Source organism: Puccinia triticina, chromosome 5A (genome assembly GCF_026914185.1).
Source record: "Puccinia triticina chromosome 5A, complete sequence".
Lineage (NCBI taxonomy): Eukaryota > Fungi > Basidiomycota > Pucciniomycetes > Pucciniales > Pucciniaceae > Puccinia > Puccinia triticina.
Window position 1 is genome coordinate 7236029 of NC_070562.1, and position 20394 is coordinate 7256422.

The window sequence follows — 20394 nt, forward strand, 5'->3', positions numbered from 1 at the left end:
AGCTTATTGTGTAAGTTTGATCATTTGTGCATATTTGTCAATTCAATCTTTCAAGTGCTTGGTTGGATTACATATAACTTTACTTTAACTTTAACTTTGATACTAATTTTACTACATATACGGTTTGTAAACTTTTTGTTTGGAACTAAACTGAAAATATATCTTAAAGGATACGTCAAACGAGTGGGAAAACAAGTGAAGGTAACTTTGAAACGGGCGAGTAGGTGTTGGCTTCGAGTCGGCAGATATTCTGTTATGAAAATATTCTAAACAAACGGTGATCAGTACATTGAGCCGGTACATTTTGAACAAATTTTGGCTATGTTTTGCAACAGTTGTCCAAGGATAATTATCTGCTTTGATCTCTTGATGCAGCCGGGGTTCGCTTTTAAGAAGGTCATATTTTGTTCCGCGGCCGGGGTTGCGTCGCTTTGGGGCCTAGATTCGACTCTGTTACGCGGCCAGTTGCTTCAACCTCGTAGTGTCGTTGGCGCTTACGCGGCCAGTTCATCGGGATCGTTTCGCAATAACTAACCGACGGTGTAGAGAAAGTCGAGGAACATCCACCCATGCTCAAGGATGTTTATGACGTTTCATGGAATTCTGACTTGTGTAGCGAGAAGAGGCTTTCAAATCGTTACGCGAGCCAGATACAGGATCCATCGTCGTGCGATTCCGTTCATCCTCTAGCCAAACTTCGAAGATCTAAGCAAGGGAGGGCCTTCGAGGATGGCGTTCCAATACTTGAAGTGTCTTGTCTGACGTATAAACGCGCGATCGAAGACAAAGCTTCCCGACGAAAGCGCCTTCGGCCTGGTGGAGGCCTTTGACTGGGCACACGAGTCCATCAGTTGTGATGCAGATCTCTTTTCCCTTGTTGAACGATTGACCCCCGCGGGACGACGTTTGAGATTGCAGGGCGGGGTGGGCAAGGGAATCAGCGGAGGGCCATTTTCTAGACTAGGCAGACATGATTCTGGACGTGGATTGAGAGCTGCGGATGATTTTCCATCCGATTCAGAGATGTTGCTATTGAGATCGGTCGAATCGCATGACAATAACGGCGCCGCTAAGTTGCCTCGAGTACAGTTGACTGTGCCATACGGGTGCTGAGTCTGTTGTTCGGCATAGTCAGGGGTTTCATCAGACAGATAATCAAAGACTTCGCGAAAAGCTTCCCGCAATGGTGTCTGCAGCAAGTGAAGATCTGGGAGGCAACGGATGATAGGATTCTCGACGGCGGCCGGATCAGCAGAACCTTGGGCATCGACGACTTTGGCATAATCCGAAGTGTAGCGCGGTGCAGTCAATGGCGTAGAGTGGGGGGCTTCTTCTTCTTCCACCTCTCCCAGAATGTGTTTATAAGAGGATACGTCCACGGAGAGGCGCGGTTTGGGCGGGAGGAGCGAGCAGAAGAAGGCTTCATCAATCATTTCACCCAGATCGAAGGTAATTTTTGAGGAGACGCCACAAGGTTCCTCAGGACGCAGCGGACTTGAAAAGATACAGGTGGACGGGGATGACCAATTGCTCGATCCGCCACTTGGCGGGGAAACAGGGCATGGGGATTGCATGCGCCGAGTATCAATTTCAGCCCTGAATGGCGATTTCTACGGGGCCGGTGTCAGTAAGAAAGTAAGTTAAATGTTGATATAAGGGGGTGAGCTATTTGCGGCTAGAAAACATTAACTGACTGGTGCGTCAAGCGGCGACTCAGCAGAACTAGACCTAGAGGATTGGCGAGTGACTGGGATCGAGCTGCAAGAGGTTGCAATGATGTGGTTGCTTCGCTGATGGGTGATGTTGGTGCTATTTAGAAGCATCTTCGCAGTGGAATTGTATTAAAGACTTTGCGGCAGGATGGATGCGCAGAGGGATGTGTTATAGATCAGACACTACAGAAAGACGTGGGGTATAGATGATTGAGGTGTGGACAGATGGTATCGGTAAAGTTCTTGATGGAAGTGGTGACGAGAAGGAAATGGAGTCCGGGAAGACCGGCCCTTTATACCAAAAGCCATCCAGCATCCCCAGTGATAATTAGCAGCCAAGAGCCATCAGGGCCGTTTGCTCATCCGATTGGAATGTATGTATGATGTGCCTGGCACTAGACAGTCTCGGGCAGGCACCCCGCAGAAAGTCACTGATAGCTGGTCGGAAAGGAAGTACATGCCCTGGAAAATTGTCCGGCGTCCCGCTAGTGTCCTGTCTCGGAGAAGGGCAACGGCTGCCAGAGCCCATAGCGGAGGCTGGCAGGGGGTCCTGTACATATACACTTCAGCCCTTAGAGCATTCGCATTCGTTCGCTAAGTATTCGGGTTAGAAAGCCCGGGTTTGTGAGCAGGTTTAGCTGACGAGGTTGCCTTCAAGTCAAACTTAACAAAGTCCCTCGAGACTTCGGGGGACTCGCGAAGCGAGCCTGCGTCAGGAGGGACTTACCCCTTAGCTCCCCGAACTCGCGCACCAAGAATGGATTTTCAAGGTAGCTAGTTTATTTTTTCTACAGCTCACCTACCACATCCACTCCAATTTTATTATCTCCATGTTGTCGGAACATGCTGCAGAAAAGCATACACATTTTTTTACCTCCCATGATCCCCTCTGTGTGCTGGTGGAGAGCGAACTGTGGAGGCTGAGTTGGGGAGCACAGACCCTCTCCGTGCAAAATCCATATTTTGAGTGTTTTTAAAGGGTTTTTTTGGACTGGAAGGAATGTTGAGAGGTTACCCAAATTATCTAGGTTTGACAGGTACAAGCTAGTCTTCAACCTAAGCAATTTTATTGCAAATAAAGTTAAGGAAGCAAGGAATTATAGAGGGTTGAAAATTCCTGCCACCTAAATTTAGACTCTCCCGCAAAAAGGGGCAATAGGGTGCAAGTCCCTCCTGCCGAGGGCTGTCGGAGGCTTGCTTTGCAAGACACACGCCCGCAGCAGCGAGGGCCTTGGGTTAAGTTTGCCTTCAAGTGGGCAAACGCGTTCGTTTGGTCAGTTTCAGGCTAAAGTGAGCTGAAATGAGTCGCAGACCGCCCTAGCCTGAGGCTAGATTTCAGGTTAAGGCTTGCTAAATTTAGCTGACCTCAGCCTACCTGAGGCTTGTTGACCCCAGGTCAGCCCGGACCAATGTGTTTGCCAAAATTGTCAATTTAACCCGACAAATGCGACTAACTTAACTAAGTCCCTCTCTATGTGGAGGGGGGACGCCGTCCCGCAGGGACTCTCCGAAAAAATGTGAATGCTTTTACACCACGGGAGTGCGCCGACGTTGGTTTGCTGATTGATTTTGCGGGCAACCTGCAGCCAAACCTCCTTGCTGGCCGCCGTTGTGGTGTCACAGTTTGCAGCCACAGTGTTGGGCCGACCACAAGCGCTGCTGCATATCTGACAGCAGCAGGGGCAGGTCGTAGACAGGCTGCCCTTGTTCAAACAAATCTCTCAGCGACTCTCCAGGTTGTGAGATTATGTTTTTGGGAGAGATGAATATAGCCTACAGTTGCGGTACACAACAGGTGCAACAAAACATTTTGGAAACCAGTTTGATTGGTTTTCAAAATATTTTTTTCAATTGAGTCCGGAAGTCCTGAAGAACAAGTTGGACTACCCATTTTCAGATATTTTTGCAATATTTCTGGAACCACCTGAGGTAGTTTTAAAACTATCTGGAAACCAATTTGGTTTTAAAAATATTTCCAGAACCATTTGAAATGGTTTTGGAAACCGTTTGGATGCTCCTTCTCTCAAGGCACGGTTTTTGGACACTTTTGGTGCACCCATGGTGTAGTCATCTGTCAGTACCAACCCGCGGGCAAAAGTTGACAACCAGACGCAGGGCAAACCTGAGAGTGTAAAATAGGCCCAAAACTCACATTGACCACATTTTTGGGGTCTTTGGAGGTTGTAGATTCTAAATCTATGTGGGCTTGCTGATTGCTCCAGCCAAAAAAAAATTCTTTTTTTTTTGATCTCTGCAATTGGGACCTGGGCATATATACATACTATAAGGCCATGTACATGGACTTATACTTATTTAATGGGATTATGGAGCTTTCTAAAGCCATGATCTCATGTTTAATTCACACATCTGTGAACATAAGATAGCTTCAAGCCTCAAAGCTGCTTAATGGGTCTTGATAAAAATGAAAAGATAAGATAGTTTTTGCCCCAGAAAAATCAACCAGGCAATGAGGTCAAGCTGATCTTGAATTTCTCCCATTTTTCTCACCCATGGCGGATGTCCAGCTGACTCCAACTACCAGTCTCCCCACGGGGCTCCTATGTTTTTTTTTGAAAAATTCCGGGCCCCCCAATTGGGACCAGCCAAAAGTTTGACCCAACGGATGCCTACCGCAACTTTAAGCAATTCTGCCTCGGTAGAATCACCATGGTTATGTACACACAAAAAAAAAGGTCAAGTATGTATGCTGACCATCTCAGGTGCCCACCCTCCCAACCAGCTGCAGGCGGATCTCATCGAGTATGACCAATACCAATTGCCGACGTGGGTATTGGTCAGACTGGAACAGACCAGAATGGCTGGAACAAAATGTTCATTGAGGGGAGTAGTTTGCTCCCTTCTCGCTGACTGGTTGGGGTTGGCCATTGAAGGCTTGGTCCCAAAGTTAAAAACAAAGAAAGTAGTAATTTTCTTACAATCACATTACTGTATGCAGCCTGTCATACAGGGGCTATACAGACTTTGAGGCTGAAAATAACAGTCCAAAATTTGGGCCTACCCAACCGCAAGCTTTTCAAGAATGGCTGTACAAGAAAGTAGAATATACACACCCGGCATCAAGAGTTCAGCCTTGATGACCGGTACAGACCAGCTACCTGGCCGTCAAGCTTGATCACCAATATATGCTGACACATATGTAGATGAGCGCCAATTGGTACAACCGGTGTAAGACTCAAAAGTGGTTGTGAAACCCTTTTGCTGAATGGAGAAGGGGATGATGGAGGTGCAAACTCTGCCCTTCTATACTATCAGATAACAAGACCCACCAAGCTAAGCTTGGCAAGTTTTAATCAAGTGATAGGTCTGGTCTAGTTCCAGATGAAGTTGTTTGATGACAGGTATGTGAGATTTGAGAGTGAGTTCAGTAGTTATTTGCAAATATAAGGGTTGTAGTGATGGGTGAAGGTGATGGTAAGTGTGAAGGGTGGTATGTAAATAACTGGGGAATACTGAGCTGCCGGAAAAACAACTGGGGGAGAGAGCTCCTTATATAGACAAATGTGAGGGATTTTATCTACAAGGGGGACCCTGGATGAGGGATTTTAGCTGGTGGGCTGCATACAAGTGGTGTCAGAAGATACTAAATACAGACAAAAAGTGGGGTGAGAAATGAAAGATGAGGTCATACTATGCAAGGAGTGCATAAACAAAGCGGGGAAATGTCAAATACAGAGGTACTTCATGCAAGGGGAGCATGAGTGGTGTCAGACTAATGCAAGGAGTGCAGAAATGGGGTCAGAAGACTGCATGCAGCTGCAAGGGGTGCATAAATGAAGCGGGGACATGTCAAATACAGAAGAAATGGGGTTGGTCCCCTGCATATGCAGTGGAGATAAGAGGTATAGAAAAGAGTATGTGTTTGGCTGGGGATGAGTATGCGTATACCTGGGAAGGGTGACTTGAGGGGTGTGACAGGTTAATGACTGAGGCTGGCCGTGTCCATGAGCGTCCAAGAGGGTGTAACTTCCAATCCTGCGGGGTTCCAGTGACGCTTCCAGTGGTGACTAGGGGTAAAATTGGCCGTAGAATCCATTCATGAGGTCTATTTGGTGGTATCTTGAGGCCTAGGGTGAGTAAATATATGTATGAGAAAAAACTTTTGATTTTTCACTTTTCCGTCTACCACACCGGCCACGGGGAGGGGTAACACACAAGTCCTGTATATGGCCAGGTCATTCCGGTCATTGAGCCTCAATGACTGGTCTGTTCCAGCAGTTAAAGCACCCGCTTCCCGGGGAGGCTACTTGGCATATTGGTCGCTTTTTTTTGTTGCACATTTTTTTTTTGGACTTACTTCACGCACTGCAAAAAACACTTCGCGCACTGCACAGTGCGCAGATTCCCAAACACTTCCCGCACTGCAGGTAAACTACGCAACTTTTTGAAGATTTTTCATGGCCAATCAATAGACAGGCTTCCCATTGGCCCCGCTGAATGTTTTGGGAGTTTTTCAAAGCATTCTTCTATGTTTAAAAAAATCATTAAAAACCAGAAGAAATGTAGGATTTGGGCGCCTAAAAAACAAGGTTCCCATAGCCCAAAAAATTCAAATAATTTATTAAGTAATGAAAAATGTAAGAACAGCTACTTCAAAACTTTTCAGCCAAAAACCTATATCCATGAAAAAAATATTGCAATCAGAATCCACTGTTCAAAGATACCGTCCCAGTTTTATTAAAGACCCAGTGGAAGTCCAACGCATTGGCAATGAACAATTGTTAGCAATTTGAGGTGCACAAAATTATATTTACATTTCTGCTACCACGTCGAGGATACCCCAACAACCTGCTGAGCACAGCTCAAACAAAAAAAAAATTCAATGTCAAAGTGATCTGAAAGAGACCCAAAAGATTTTTTAATTCACTTGATCAAGACACTTTTTCTTTATTTGAAGACTGAACAGGTGGCTAGTGAGAAAAGTTGTTGGAGCGTGACTTATGTTCCAAATAATTGGCAACAAGTTTCACCGACACGTCTCCATGAAGTTGAGAGGAATTCAAGATATCATTCATAGATAGTTAACCACAAGATTAATAAATACACAATTGCACCATTTACCCAAGAGCATGACAAATAAAAGATATTATGACAATCTGCATATATGAATACAACGCCAGTTATTTACAGATACAACGAGACTATGTACGTTAGATGCGCTGAAAAATAATGATAAAAATGCGAAAGAAGCCTTGGGCACTGATAAATGGGTTGGCACTCATACGGTATACTCCCCACATTTACTCAGAGTACTCAAGAAGCCGTTCTGCTTGACAATGAGTTCCTGATAAGTTCCTTGCTCGACAATATGACCCCTGTCCATCACGATGAGTCTATCGCAGAGTTTCATGACGTCCTCCTTGTGGGTAATGATTACCGAGGTTTTGCCGATCTTGATCTCCATAATGGTCTTGAGTATTTCTGTTTGATTGATGGCATCCAAGGCGGAAGTACATTCGTCAAAGACTAAAATCTTCCGGTTCTTGTTCAAGAGTGTGCGAGCTATCGAGAGTCTCTGGGCTTGACCAGAGGAAATTAGATCGGAGTTCTCGCCAATCTTGGTGTCCAACTTGAGAGGAAGTCGATCCACAAACTCAGTAAGATGTACCTGCTCTATTACGGGTTCAACTTCAGTCTTGATTATGTGTTTTTTCATGTTTTCCGAGTTGTTACCGGCTCGGGTGCGAGGCATGTGGCCATAAGATATATTTTCGAATATCGTTGCGTTAAAGAGGACTGCATGCTGAGTGACCATGCCGACTTGTTCCCTCACATGACGCGCATCAATCTGGGAAATATTGAATCCATCCAGTCTGACAGAGCCCGAATTGGGCTCATAAAGTCGGTGGAGTAAGGCGGCAATGGTCGATTTTCCGGAACCAGAAGCTCTGGAAAGAATAAGGTCCGGCGCTTAGTCAAGGGAGTATCGTACCAGATGAGACAAAATGAAGGTTTACTTACCCTACAATACCAACACATTCACCCGGCTGAACCACAAATGATGCACCCTTCAGAACTGGAACGTCTGGTCTTGATGGGTAAGTGAAATCAACTTGTCGAAATTCTATTTGGCCCATGAGTGGTATTCTAAGGTCGCCTTTTGTTTCTTTGGATCCAATTGGCAATGAGACTAGTCGTATCAGGTCCATTGAAGCCCTTACTGATTTTGAAAAGGAGGGAACTGAAAACACGAGTAGATGTGGATTATCAATAAAATGTCAGTCGAGAATAAGAACCATCACAAATGCTTACCGCTACCAACGATTTGTCCAGCAAAAGTTACTGAAAATATTATCAATGAGAAAACTTGCAGTAACTTTTCGAAGGTGTAAAGGCCTTTTATCACCAATACCGCTCCGACATAGAATAATAAACCTAGTATTTGAGTTTAGTATCAGTATCCTATGTCTTATAACGTGGGAATGACCAAATAATTGACCGTCGGCCAGGTACGTCATGGCAATATTTAATCCAGATGAAATACCATGCAGAGGAGCGGACCGGATGAACATCTTTCGAGACTTGATTGAAGACTCGATGAATCGTTCTCGCATGAGAGGTTCCAGTGACATTGCGCGGATTGCTTTGGTATTACTGATGGTCTGTTTTACGTTTGATTTTAGAAACTGGTGTTAGTCTTGATTCATAAGAATGCCACATAGTCGAGAGAGACCGTCCTTACCAGATGAAACTGGTTCGCAACTTGTTCTCTTAAGATTTTGTTGAGAAGCTCAAACTTGGAGCTAAGCTTCCCACTCCCACCTACGATGAAGAAGAATACTGGCGCTAACGACAAGCCCACAAGTGTTAATTGCCACCCTATGACTAAAGCCCAAACAAAAGTAAGCGTAATCAGGGTGAGAACGGTCAAAATATCCGCTAATATTTGCCCAATGAGATCCTTGCAATCGGCACCGTCTTTGATCAAGCGATTAATTAAGTTTGCCGGAGAGTTTTGAGTCTGATCGAACCACTCTTGATCTTGCAAAACGATTTTTTCAAACGCGACACTCCGCATGCTCTCGAGCCACATCGTGCTTGATTTTTCCATGATGAATACTCTCAAAAACGCTAGAATGCCGTCTGCGATTGCGATAACAATGATATATATCGAGTTTTTGAGAAGAAAGCCAGGAGGTGGGTTGGCAATTTTGCCCAATAGGTTTCCCAAGACGACAGAAAATAGGGGTGTCATTGTGCCCGAAGCTATGCTAACCAGACATCCAAACAAAGTTAGCCATTTTTGATTTAGTGTGGGTGCGATATTCTTGAAGAGTTGAGGAATGGACCAGGTCGAGGTGGTGGAAGTGGGGATGTCGATCTTGTGATGGGTTTTGCAGCCGAATCTGTATTTGGGTTCATGAGGCACTCCTGGACGATCGCTTTCTACGTTTGCTAATTCCTCAGGCGACCATTTTTTCCTTCGCTCTGGAGTCAACTTCTCGGCGCTTTCTGGATTACAGTCGATCTGGCTGTTGAGTTGGTTTCTACGACTGGAGGCTATCTTACTCGCTTGTAGCATGACGGAGGCAGTGAACTCTCGGTATTCATCATCCTCTTGCTCCACTGTACTTAGAACTTTAGACCTTCTGGTCTTACTTCCTACATGCTGGCCACCATTCAATTTGAATAGATCCATCGAGTACCTCGAATATCTGGAACCGCGCGGCTTCTGGGAGGAGTTTTTGGTCAATTCCTCGGCGGAAAAACTAGATCAGAGCGAGGGACGTCGGTCTCGAGTGGAATCTTCCTCCTCTGGTGGTGAACGGCGAGCTGAACGTCGCCATGCATTCTGAGGGGAGGAAAATCCCGGGGCAAGCCCACTTTGCTGAGGGCCGAGGAAACTTCCGTCAGATTTCAGGGCGTGAATAAAACCATCCAAAAACGTCATCCTCTTTCGTGATCCAGGGAGGTTATTTGACTGAGAGCCAAGACCGTCATTTGGAGGTACAGAGAACGTGATATGCCCGTTAGCAGCTATCTCTTCGAGCTCTTGTAGTTCAGATGTGTCGATCGTCTCCCAAGTTTGATCAGACATTCGTGGACGGCTAGATTCAAACTTGACCTTTGGTGCGATTACCATCGGTGATTTTCTGGAATTTGTTGATTTTCTTGCCATTTGCTTAAAAAGGCTGGTGCTGAGGGATTGGCCTTCAAGCTTGTATCGATAATCGCTCTGGACATTTCGACCAGCTTGCATAACATACACATAGTCTTTGGGTCCAATGGGTTTCAGGTCGTGTGTTATGCAGATGGTAGTTTTGTTGCTCCGCCATTGTCGAATTGCATCATACATCAGAGCCTGGGTTGTCAAGTCTAACGCCGAGGTAGCTTCGTCTAACGAGATCAAGGTTACACGTGTCAGCGAAAAGGAAAAAGTGGAAGGGAAGGTGGTGAGATGGGACAAGAGACTTGTCGGAAGTATTGAAATCACTTACCAAGGATTAAGATAGGGGCGTTGCGAATCCAAGCGCGTGCCAGACCGAGCCTTTGCTTCTGCCCTCCACTGAGACTCTGAACTCCCTTCGAACCAGTTGCGCCGCTTGGAAGCTCATTCCCAGATGTTTGTTCGTCTGTTTCGGAATCCAATTTGGTATCGTAACCTTGGGGCAAGTCGCTTATGAATTCATGCAAAAGCGCAAACTTGGCGGCACGAACGACTTCTAATCGCGAGACGCTGCGCCAGTCACGAGTACTTCCTACACCGATCGCAATGTTTTCGTGAAGAGTCCCAGGCAGCAGAAACATCGAGGTGAGTCCACTGACAAGGCAGAATTGATTTCGGTACCAGTTAGGGTCTAGCCAGCCAATCGACCCAAGCTCATCAGCCTCAACTGAACCTTTCATGATAGGATACAAGCCCATGAGGACAGCACTGATGGTTGATTTGCCACTGCCTGACTCTCCGATTATGAATGTGAAATCTCCTGAGGGGAAAAACATTGATACGTCATCTAGGTTGGGTTTGTTCGGAGTTTGAGTGATTAACGTTGAGGCTTTGGGTGGGAAATTGTAAAATGTCGGCTCATTCGATGGATAATAGAAAGTAACAGCCTTCAATTCGAGCTGTCCCTTGAAATCTGCTGGTATCAGCTTCCTTAGGTGTCTCATGCGTGTTTTTCGGGACAGACGCCATTCCGGGGGCGCGGGTTGAGTTCGGGCGCGAACTTGTTGCGCATTAGAGATCATTGACTGGGTTGGAAGCGCGCCGCATGATGAAATTTTGTGGGCGTTTCTGAGCTTTTCTCCGTTCAAGTTATTCGTCGACGAAGATGTGACCGTGGATGCAGTAGGCGACCAAGAGCGGATTAAGCCACGAGACCGGCGTTTCGATTGTTGCATCGTGCTCAATGGCACCAACTTTGGAGGCGAATCAGACTTGCCGTTCGGTGGCTTGGTCGTGTCAAAGGTGTAGTCAGTCATCACGGCTTCTTCCAGCGATTTGGGACTCAATGAACCCGAGGATTGATCCATGAGCGCGATCAAGTTCAGGATTGCCAACTGGGCTTTCTCGAGGAAGGTTAACATTGGCATGAGCATTTGCAGATACGAACTTGCGACTAGACAAGACCAGAAGACGGTGTTGACGTCCCCCGTTGTAACTTCTTGAGCGGTTATCAACTTGGAGCCGAAGCCGAAGCCTTGTACGAACATCAAAAGAGAGAGGCATTGGCAAATGCCCAAACGGACGGCCAAAATGCGCACGAAAGCGACGTAATTTTTAGAAAGCTGGGAGGACAAGCGGACCAGCTTGACTATCTCGAGAGGCTGTGCGCTGAAAGCTTTGACGATTGAGATCGTTTTGACCATCCTTCCAATTTCCGTAGACAGCGCAGATTCAAGGAAACTGTGTTTTTGGAATAAGGGTCCCGTCAATTTAGCCGATAGTGCCGTCAGGATCGTCACGAAGGGTATCGTACAGAGGATGACGAGGCTAAGCTTGTAAGACTTGGTAAAAGCGAGGATTGTGTTCACTAGGAGAGTTACGGTGTACTGAATGATCATCCCCATACGTCCAGAAATCGCTGCTCGGATATCTTCGGTTTGCCTAGAAGAACCAGAAGCATGTACAATTCAATAAGTAGATCTGATGAAAATGTTACTTGAGTTTTATTCGAGAATACTCACCTGGCAAACCGCGCCATAAGGCCAGCTGGGGATTGAGAGGTCGCAGAACGATCATCTGTTGGACAACTGTCCTTGTTTGCGGACTCTTCGCCCGAAAATTGGTATCTTGTTTTCATTCCATTTTCGAACCAGCCGAGCTCTCTCTGGGAGACCGAATCGTAGACGGCTGCCTGAATCTTTTCGCATATCTTGGAGCCGTTGATAGCCCAGAGTGTATGCGTGACCAGACTCAGAAGGAAGGTTGCGCCGCCTAGGCAGACGAGTTTGATAGCCACTTCTCCGATTTTCTGCCGCAAGGTATCCTTGGCCTGCGCGATGATAGCCGGGGAGTCGGGTGCACCCGTCGTCGCAATGGTATAATCGGCGAATAATTGGAATGCTTGTCCGACCAATATTGTCATGTAAGCGGGTAAAAGACCGGACAGCACAGATAGAAGAAAAGCGGGCAAAACAAGGAGTACATAATCCAACTTGGAGGTAAAAGAGAATATGATGATAAGAGACTTGAACAGGCCGACACTTCGCGCGTTAGGAGTTGGTTGGGAGCTTCCCCGATCGTCTTTCTCGCGCGCTGGCAGCGACTTCTCTTCCATGATGTTGGTGTCCATCGGGGGGCTTGAGTGGAATCTATCTGGGGGAAGAGATGGTCGAATGTTAAGCTCGAGGGATCTCAGTCTTGCGGAGTGCCGACGGAGCTTTCTTCTGACTGAGCCCACGACATGCACTTTAACTCAGTCGAACGTCTGAATTTCTCTACCGGCCTACTGGACTAGGAAGGGGGAGACAAAGGCAAAAATGCCCCGTTCGGCACACTCCTTAGCCAGTATCCCGCATGGGATATCCAGTACAAAGGGCATACCTGCCTAAGGGCATAAAATGCTTTAGGGCATAGCCAAAGGCTTCTCCCTGCTATATGTATGCCCTCAGGAGGTATTTCCTCAATCGGCATAGTCTGTCTGAGGGCATACCAAGGGTCCTCTCCCAAGTAGACGGTTTTGACTGTACATAATCCGGGATATCTGTCGAGGGACCGCGGATCAAGCCAGATATCTGAAACCCGAGGTTCCGAAACCTGCGGATATGGGCGGGTGTTTCTGGATCTGAAGCGGGGCTTTTCAGGATGCAGAGGCTCAGCGGAATCACGCACAAGATGAGAGGAAGCTGGCAAATGGCCGGAATATGAAAAGGAACTGGGGGAAAAACCCCTACACGAGAGAGGATGCCTTGTAAGGGCACCTCAAACAGAAACACAAGGACAAACAACCACAGCCGCAACACCGCAGGGCTAATTCAACAAGGCCGTGGCGCCACGACCGCGCGGCCGTACTCTTCAGCGAGCTTAACTGCCTCTCGGAGAAGGCACGAAGCGTCTCCGAAGGAGAGGCTTAGGCCCCGTTTGGAGCCGATATAATCCAGGCGATATATGAGTTTTTTTGCATGACATCCTATGTGACATCTGATCAGGTCCGCCAAAACTTCGTCAGATGTCACAAGTTTCCAGATTATATCGCCCAATTGGAGGACTTCCCGTCAATCTGGGAACTCAGATTTTTCCAGATTTTGCGGGGAAATCTGGGCTCGATCGTCCCAAATCCTAGATCTGCCTAGATTTCCCTGCAAAATCTGGGAAAATCTGGGTTTCCAGATCGGCGGGAAGTCCTCCATTATATCGGCTCCAAACGGGGCCTTAGGACTAAAGTCCCATTCTTTGCCTGAGGCTGAGGGACATTTCCACAGAAAACCATGATTCTTGTGTTTACATCTTTTTTATGTACTCATTTCTCTCAGCATAAAATTCAAAGCCTCTTATGCCATGTTGTAGCCCTGATTCTCAGCTTTCTTGTACATATTTTTTCAATCAAGTTTTTCACAAACTCGCTGCTCAGCGGCCATTCCTGTGAGGGGTTGTCTTGAGCAATGTGATGAAGCCATCAGATTATCAAAAGGTCAAGGTTGGTCACACTCTTGAGTCTCACCGGTTTGTTCAGTATTGAATTAAGAATTACAGGTCTCTTGTCAATACAGAATTGCCACTGGAGGTATGTCAAATCTTATTTTCATGTGTTTAGGCCGGGCAGGCTATCTGGGGAACATTGGGCCAGATAAAGACTCTTGGGTGGATTTTTTACAAACAATTTTTTTCCAAGGGATGGGGGTAGCTGTCACCAGGGGGGAATGTGTGGCAATCTCTAGAGAGTGCCAGACTATAATTTTATCAGTCAAATGGTCTGATGTGGGTTGAATGCCAACTGTAACCCTTTGCTAGACTTTCTTCTCAATCCAAGCATAAATTTAGGTGAAGTTGTTTCCAACTGATCTTCCTCAACGCCAACACATGAAAATCTCCCTTGTGGAATTGTTTTTCTGGTCCATCTTGATCACATTCTGGATGTTAACTTCAATGCACAAGATGTGGTGCCAAGCATTTGACTATACTTATGCTAAAAATATCCTTGACTAAGTGACAAGGAATATTTTGGAGAGCTGATTTCTTTCATTCAAAACACATGTAAAATGAGATTGTGCAAAAAACTTCTAAAATGTAGCAACTGCAAAGTCTCAACCAAGTGGTAGATGAATCCTTCCGGCATGTTTCTGTCATGCCTATTCCTGTGACAAATTGGGAGGTAAGTGATGTTAAAACCAAATGTCTATTCTTTGAGTATCAAACAGTGCCAAAGATGGGAAAAGCTGTGTAACTTATAACTTTCCACATTGCAATGCAGTGAAATGTGAACAATACTAGGGGCTGTTTTCCCTACAATGTTTAACAAAGGATGGAATACTCATGAAAGGTAAAGTTTGAAGTGTCATCAGCTGTTATTTTTTTACCGCACCTGGCATATGAGAATACACATTGCAAAATGTTCATAGTTTTACCACCACCTGACTAAAAAAATGTGGCTAGTTGTGAAATTAATCAAGTTTCTCAAGAGAAAGTTTGTAGATTGGTGGATATCAACAGGTTCATCAATATTTCAGTGATCCTGGAACCAGCAGTCAAAAGATTTCAGAAACTGGTCTGAGAAATCCAAGGTGAACAGTGAATTCTGAAATGCCCATGCACATCCCAGCATGGGTAACACCTTTTGTCTTGTAGATTGATTATCTTCACATCTTTTCCCTAAATTTTTCTGCCAATTTGTTCCTACAGGTGGCATGCTTTCAGGGGAGAATTGCCAGCGTGAGGAACAAATGGTTGGAGAGAGGCCCCCTTTTATACCCGTGGGTGAGGGATTTTAGCTCCAAGGGAACAGGCTTTGGTGGGCTAAATATCTAATGGGGTACATCCCTACAACATATAGTTTGACAGGAGCACAGCATCAAAGGGACCTGCCCTAAAGAAACAGGTTGCTAACTACCATAGAAAGGGTGCAACCCCGCAGGGCATTATAAATACAAGCAAAATTATGCATATACATTATGCATATGTAATGCAAATTCAGCTTGAAGAAAAATAAGCAAGAGAAACATTCCCTGTGACAGTTTGAAATCTGTGTAACTCCTAAACCGGTGAAGATAGTGTCAGAATTCTGCCTCATCTTCTCCGCTCACAGCCTCTTTCTCTTTTCCATCATTAATTAGTGATGCTCAACCCCCCCTTTCCAACTCATCTTTTTCCATCACAGCATGTGATGTACCTCATTTTCCATCACAGCATGTGATGTACCTCATTTTCCATCAATAATTTTTGATGTCTTTCCATTACTAGTTGTAATGCCTCATCTTTTCCATTGACAAGTGTCAATGTCTCTTTCCATATGTTTGATTTTATATTAGCATACATGTAGTGTCTTCTTCCATCTCAAAGGAGATGTTTTGTTTGTTTTTGTCACTTATGTTGAAAGTGCAACTGCCCAGGACTCCATTTCTCACCCAGTCACACATCTTTCACTCCTTTCTCCTCACTCAAGATGAATATGCATGTTCACCTTCTCCCCGCAACCTGTCCCACAGTTGTAATATTTTATAAACTCTGCTTTACAGAAGAAATAAACCTCATCAGTTTTCCGTGCCTGTTCCCTGAGACCAACATCCAGTCTCTTGTAGTGTGTGTGCATTTTTCTACCGCACAAGCTAGCAGCTTTATCCCTCTTTGAGGGCTTCCTCGTCCTTGTTCTCCACCTCTAAGCTTTTTTCCTTGAGGCCTTTTTCTCACATCCTTGCCGCCTTTTGTTGCAGCTTCAAAAACTTAGGCCCCCTTTGGATCTTGCAAGGTGGCTGTCTAGTTTTAACTACATATTTCTTCTGCTTGTATTTGAAATCAAATCATCAAGTCAGAGCACAAACCACCCCAACCCACCTTTGCTCCTTGGTCCAGTCACAAGTTCCCTCAAAATTTTCCCCTCCCTCTCCGTTGCATCTCTTTCTCAAACTGAAAATCTCTCACATAGAGGGGTCATTCCAGTGGGTTGCTATAGGTTATTTTGTGTGAAAATTCCATTTCTGGGGTTAATTTGACAATATATTTTATGCGTAACAAAGAAGAGGAGTATTTCTCTGTATAGAAACACAGGAATAAATACCACACTACCAAAAGGATTGCCGGTGCCAGGGGCGGTGTGAGATGCTGGTTTTGAAAAAAAAAACTAGCAGTTACCCGGGTGCCAACGGGTACCCCAATTTCAAATTTTCATCTCTAAAATAGTGTGCTTTTTGGCACAACACTCTTATTACAGGGTGTATTACAGAGTGTGCTTTGGTACACTCCTATAACCCGCTAGGGAGGGACTTGCAGGCAATGTCAAGGTTCTTGCGTGAGCAGTAGTACAGGTTGAAACACTGTGCTATGTGCTATTTTTCTCTATCTCCAAAAATGAAAACCAAGATAAAAGAATTTTCTGATGGACTTACTTTGCGCACTGCAAAAAGCTCTTTGCGCACTGCAAAAAGCTCTTTGCGCACTGTGCAGTGCGCGAAGTTTGCAAACACTTCGCGCACTGCGCGTGAAGGGCGCAACTTCTTCAAATTATTTTTTGAACAATCAATAAACAAGCTTATTGTTGTCCTCTGTGAATTTATTTGGAGTTTTTTGAAGCTTTCTTGTATGCTTAAAAATCCCACCAATAAAAAAACAAGTACAGCCATTTGGGGACCTGGAATTCATATTCCCACAGGCCAAAAAAACCAAATAATTTAGTGAATCATATTAAATATGGATTTAAAAGTTTTAGAACTTTTTGGCCACTTTGTACAAGGACAAGGCTTTCAAAAATCTCAAAATATGCCAAAATGCGCCAGTAAGTGGTGAACTTTCCTAATTTTTGAAAGCCTCATTAATTCTTGCACAAAGTGGCCAAAAAATTCTAAAACTTTTAACTACATATTTAATATGATTCACTAAATTATTTGGTTTTTTTGGCCGGTGGGAATATGAATTCCAGGTCCCCAAATGGCTGTACTTGTTTTTTTATTGGTGGGATTTTTAAGCATACAAGAAAGCTTCAAAAAACTCCAAATAAATTCACAGAGGACAACAATAAGCTTTTCTATTGATTGGACAAAAAATAATTTGAAAAAGTTGCACCCTTCACGTGCAGTGCGCAAAGAGCTTTTCGCAGTGCGCGAAGTAAGTCTGTTTTCTGAATATTTTTTGATATTATTGCTCCTCCCACACCCAAGAAGCAAATCAAAGTTTTCAGCTTCTGTTTACTGCACTTAGAAATCCTCAAATACATGAAATAAGAGAGATTTACCGCTTTTTTTGGCACAGCTTTCTTACTGCTTAAAACTTCTCTTATTTCATGTATTTGAGGATTTTTAAGTGCAGTACAAGAAGCTGAAAAATCAGATTTTCTTCTTGGGTGTGGGAGGAGCAATAATATCAAAAAATATTCATAAAATTCCTTTATCTTGGTTTTCATTTTTGGAGATAGAAAAAAATAGCGCATAGCGCAGTGTTTCACCCTGTACTACTGCTCAACCTCAACATTGCCTGCAAGTCCCTCCCTGGGAGGGTGCTTGCACCCTGAATCACGGGAGGGACTTGTGTTAAGTTTGCTTTACCTCCTTGGAGAGGCTTAGGCAAGCTTGGCAGTCATAGAGGCATGAACAAGCCGAGCTTAACAAAGCCTCTCCGAGGAGGCGCAAAGCGTCTCCAAAGGAGAGGCTTACCTCTAAAGTCACAACATTGGCCCTACAGACTCGAGAATTTCTGGCAAAAAATACATATTTTATTTTCAAAATGTTTTTAAAAATGTAGTTTTTAGTTTAAAAAAAATCTGAGTAGACAGCCTTGTAGCCTGCAATCTCAGCTTCCATTTCACAGTATTTTACCTAGCTGACACACATAATTACTAGCCCACTCCACCTACTGTGAAGTGGTTCTGGAGAGGTGATCCAGCGGTTTTTGTGCTCAAAATTTGAAATTCCCTGAGCCCGCGCGGGCTCAAAGGGGGGGATTGGGTACAGAAATCCACCATGGAACAACATTTACAGGATGTTTCTTACAAGGGGGGATGGATACGGGGGAGTTTGAAGTGGGGGAAAATAAGCTAAGAAGCTTGCCATTCCAATGGTGCAAAGGGCGCGGGATGTATCAAAAGGAAACAGGGAGATATTGGGGAAAATGGGGGAGCGTAGGGTCCTCCCTGCCATTTGTCTCGATCCTGTAGGGCGAGACATGCGACTTTAGAGGCAAGTCCCTCCTTCGGAGGTCGCTACGCTCCCCCGAGGAGGGTACGCTTGTGTTAAGTTTGTGAACAAGCGGAGTTCGTAAATTGTAGCGTCCGATACATAGGAAATTGAATTTGGAATCGTGTCCCAGGCTGGACTAGACAACGTGCTGCGGCGAGTACTGGACAGGCATGTAACACTTGTGTTACAACAGCGGTGTATGTATATATTATTCAGGTATGACTCGCTAATCCTATAGATTTCCGTGTAGTGTATGTCCTCAACCCGGGATTGTCCCGGGATGAGAACTACTGGTCGTGCTGCGGCGAGTCCAGGAGATGCATGTGACATCTATGTCACAACATTTATGTTCACCCTTTTTCAGGTGTGGCGCCTTTCAAGCCGACACTGGATTGCGCACCTTCCCCAGCCTGGACGATCGTCGAGTTACCTGAGTTAATACGGAAGAGAAATGGAAAATCCACCGAGTAACACGCCGAAGGGACCTGGACCGAACCTCCATCACCTAGGAGGTATTTAAATCTATCAAACTTGTCATCTACCAGCTCATCAAACTCTTAGGCTGACTTTTGAATCCCTTTCAATCCTGTCTAGAATTGGTTATCCTGGGTTTCGAAAGCCTGATGCGTAAATATGATGAGCTGGGAGGGACGTCTACTCAATATCCGCATCGACGGCAGGTCTTTGTCCATGAGGACAACTCGATTGAAACTCTCTGCGACCGGCTACAGTCAACACTTCTTCCTCTTCTGAAGTACCACCTCACCACTGTCTTCGAATTGCTGGACGCTGTCAGCATGCAGAAAGAACAGGAATCAAGCCTTAGGCGCATATTGGAGATCCAACCAGAACTCGATCACGAGCTCACTGTGATAAGCTCCGCCTTTCTCGTCATCTGTCCGGAACTCCCATCCGACTCTAATGTAACCCATGACCAGCATCTCAAACAATTCAAGGTTTATAGGCTTTTTTTATTCAAGAAAGACTTCCTCTCTACAGTTGAGAGGATCTCTCAAGCCTTTCGAGCCGCCTGTGACTACACAGAAATGATGGCGGAATCGAGATGGGCACTCATTGGTGAAGATGCTTCGTTTCCGTATGAAGGACAAGAAGAACCCGCAGTATATGATATTGAACGCACTATCAAACACTCACAGATGTCTGAAATGGAGGTTATCGAAGAACGTGGCCTGATGGGAGTCTTTCGGAGCGATTGGTCACTAGACATTCTCAAGAGCCTCGTCGACCCAACTGCTCCCAGGCCAGATGATGAACTCGAACTATTGACCGACCAACCGCTCATCCAACTCGCTAACTTGTTGATACCCTTGATCAAGCTAATAAGACTGTTTTTCGAGAAAATTTCAAAAAATGGCATGAGCTATCAAAGGCTACCATCGCATACCCAAATGAACTCCAAGCAACTCCAATGTTTATGCCAATCTGTTGAAGCTACTTCGGATGTCAAACTGATTTTCAGAATCTTGTGCGAATTTCAAGCAGATCTTCCAGATGAACCTGTTGATATTCGGATAGCCATTCAAACAGCTGAAAACATCGTTAATCGTTTGGAAGGGGCATCTCTTTGTGTAGTCAGATATCTCGTTCCCTTGCTCGATAGACTTGCGGATCGGAACCACTACCAGGCTTGGTTCGACACATGGAACATTCTATTCAAAGCAGCCATTCATAATTTCATCCAAGCTGCCAAGCAGCTTTGATCACATACAGTTTTCTCATCCAATATTTTCTTCATTTTTGGTTGCATTGTTGTTTGACTCGGATCACCTCAAGAAAACATCTGCCATTTCCCTCGAAGTCTTCTTTCTGCAATTATGCTTCTTACCACAACCTCATCTCAACAGCCAAATCCTAAATGCATGTGCAATGCAACGAAACA

The 20394-nt window shown here is 45.1% G+C and overlaps 2 protein-coding genes across 2 annotated transcripts; one reads left to right on the forward strand and one right to left on the reverse strand.

Moving 5' to 3' along the window:
• Positions 1-686: 686 nt before the first annotated feature.
• PtA15_5A833 (uncharacterized protein) lies at positions 687-1823 on the reverse strand (the record flags this gene model as incomplete). Its single annotated transcript, XM_053169637.1, has 2 exons — positions 687-1610; positions 1695-1823. The coding sequence occupies 2 exons, from the start codon at positions 1821-1823 to the stop codon at positions 687-689; spliced, it is 1053 nt and encodes a 350-aa protein (XP_053020814.1).
• Positions 1824-18945: 17122 nt separating this feature from the next.
• PtA15_5A835 (uncharacterized protein) lies at positions 18946-20215 on the forward strand (the record flags this gene model as incomplete). Its single annotated transcript, XM_053169638.1, has 3 exons — positions 18946-19006; positions 19089-19174; positions 19358-20215. 3 exons carry the CDS (start codon positions 18946-18948, stop codon positions 20213-20215), a joined length of 1005 nt encoding a protein of 334 aa, XP_053020815.1.
• Positions 20216-20394: the final 179 nt, after the last annotated feature.